The following is a 1709-nucleotide window of genomic DNA, read 5'->3' as shown; positions in this document are numbered from 1 at the left end:
CCAACTTTTTCGGATTCTGTTCCTTAAAAATGCCTTTATGTCTTTCGGCTCGTAAATTTGGAGTGGTGGAACGTTCATTGTAGCAGCCTCTTTAGGAGGTACGAAGTGCCCATGAGTCATGAAATGTGTCTAATCATGTCTTTTTGAAGATATAGAGCTCCGAATGAAAATTTAATTTTTTTAATATTTTGAAACAGCTACCATTTTATATTTTGTGAATTCATTTTTTCGAATATCATAAAAAATACTACTCATAAGAACATAAACGTCATAAACTAATTTATAGTACATTAAATTAGCTTTAATTTGAGTGTTAATAGACATTTGTACCTCAGATGGTTTTTGAGATATAGATTTTTCAGAATAAATTCACTAACTACAGATTTTTGACTGGATTTCTTATGAAATGTTGCCTTTTAAAAAGCTATATCTCGGGAAATATTAAATGTAAATAGCTCTATAATGATTTATATTTTAGAAAATTTACTTTACTTTAAATGATGTTCTCTTAGGTTTTCTAGTATTGTTTGAAAGATATACAGCTCCGAATGACAAATTATTTTTTAAAATGTTTTGAAATAGCCGCCATTTTGTATCCCCCTTACATATACTTGGCAGACTCATTAATTTTTACTAGTAATTATACATAGTTTTCATTAAAGTATTCAAAAGTTGGGGTGAGATAACTACCTTTTTTTCACCCCGGCTCTTCTACTATAAGAACAACGGAGGTAGTTGCAAATAATTGAGTTGTCACTCGGCATAGGCCAGCTGTATAAATTAACCATTATAACATAATACTAAAAAATAAACTCACTGTAAATATTGAATCCAAAGAGACTTCTGACAAGGTAGTAGAGACGTTTGTTCTGGACAGGGGCCCAACGGTAGGTTCACTTTGGTATCCACCTATTAAAGTGCAATTGCATTACTTGATGAGAAACTTTATTACATGCATTTATATACAGTTGCATTCCTCACTTTCCATTCTAAGGCGTGAAGAGAAAAACTGTTGGCAACGAGAGCTAAAAGTACAATTTTATTATCCTGTTACTTAATTCAAATTATTTAGTTGTTAAGTCTGGGCACAAATGTTTGATAGTCACCACAGCAACTGTGTCCAACTCCAAGACTGTAAAATAGTTCACTTTTAACAATATTGCTTTAAACAAAATCTCTGAGAATTAAATAACCTTGATTTTTTATCGGCTTTTCATAGAAAACAACTTAACTGTTAACTGTAAATATAAATTAACTGTTACAGGAAACTTTGAGACAGAATGGCGGACTTACTAAATTTGATTTAATTTTTATTTTGTTTGCCGGTTCTTACTGCCCAGCTGCAGTAACGCTAAAAAACATTTTTTGGCCAAGCGACAAGAATTTATTTTGAATATTTTTCAGAATTAAAAAACCTAAATAAATTAAATAACCATGACACTGCCATCTTCCGGTACTTCGTTATTCGGTAATTCGTTGGTTCGTATATATTTTTAACTCTTCCTATAACCATTTGTCATCACCCTCTCACACGCTTTCTTCCTCTAAATTTTTCTACTTTTTATTTTTTATTTTTACCCTCTCGTAACGTTTTCTTTATAAAAAAAACGCTTAGTCATTGTTGTAACGGCTTTTTTAATTCTGAGTTTGGCCGTCATTAGTGCAGTATCCATTAGGCGTTTGATTTTCCAGCGAACAGGTTCGTTTTT

General features: G+C 31.5%; 1 protein-coding gene across 3 annotated transcripts in view; it reads right to left on the bottom strand.

Annotated features, from left to right (window-relative positions):
- Positions 1 to 1709, bottom strand: part of LOC106692839 (uncharacterized) — a gene marked incomplete at its 3' end in the record, with an annotated part of 29199 nt that overhangs the window by 9343 nt on the left and 18147 nt on the right. For all 3 annotated transcript variants that reach the window (XM_014439040.3, XM_067046466.1, XM_067046470.1), the window contains 1 exon segment: positions 818 to 909. In XM_014439040.3, coding sequence (XP_014294526.3) covers positions 818 to 909 — 92 coding nt within the window.

The sequence above is a fragment of the Halyomorpha halys genome, unplaced genomic scaffold, assembly GCF_000696795.3.
Source record: "Halyomorpha halys isolate HHAL.00 unplaced genomic scaffold, Hhal_1.1 Scaffold73.1, whole genome shotgun sequence".
Taxonomy (NCBI): Eukaryota; Metazoa; Arthropoda; class Insecta; order Hemiptera; family Pentatomidae; genus Halyomorpha; species Halyomorpha halys.
The sequence above is the reverse complement of the archived record's forward strand: the minus strand, read 5'-3'. Positions and strand labels throughout refer to the sequence as shown.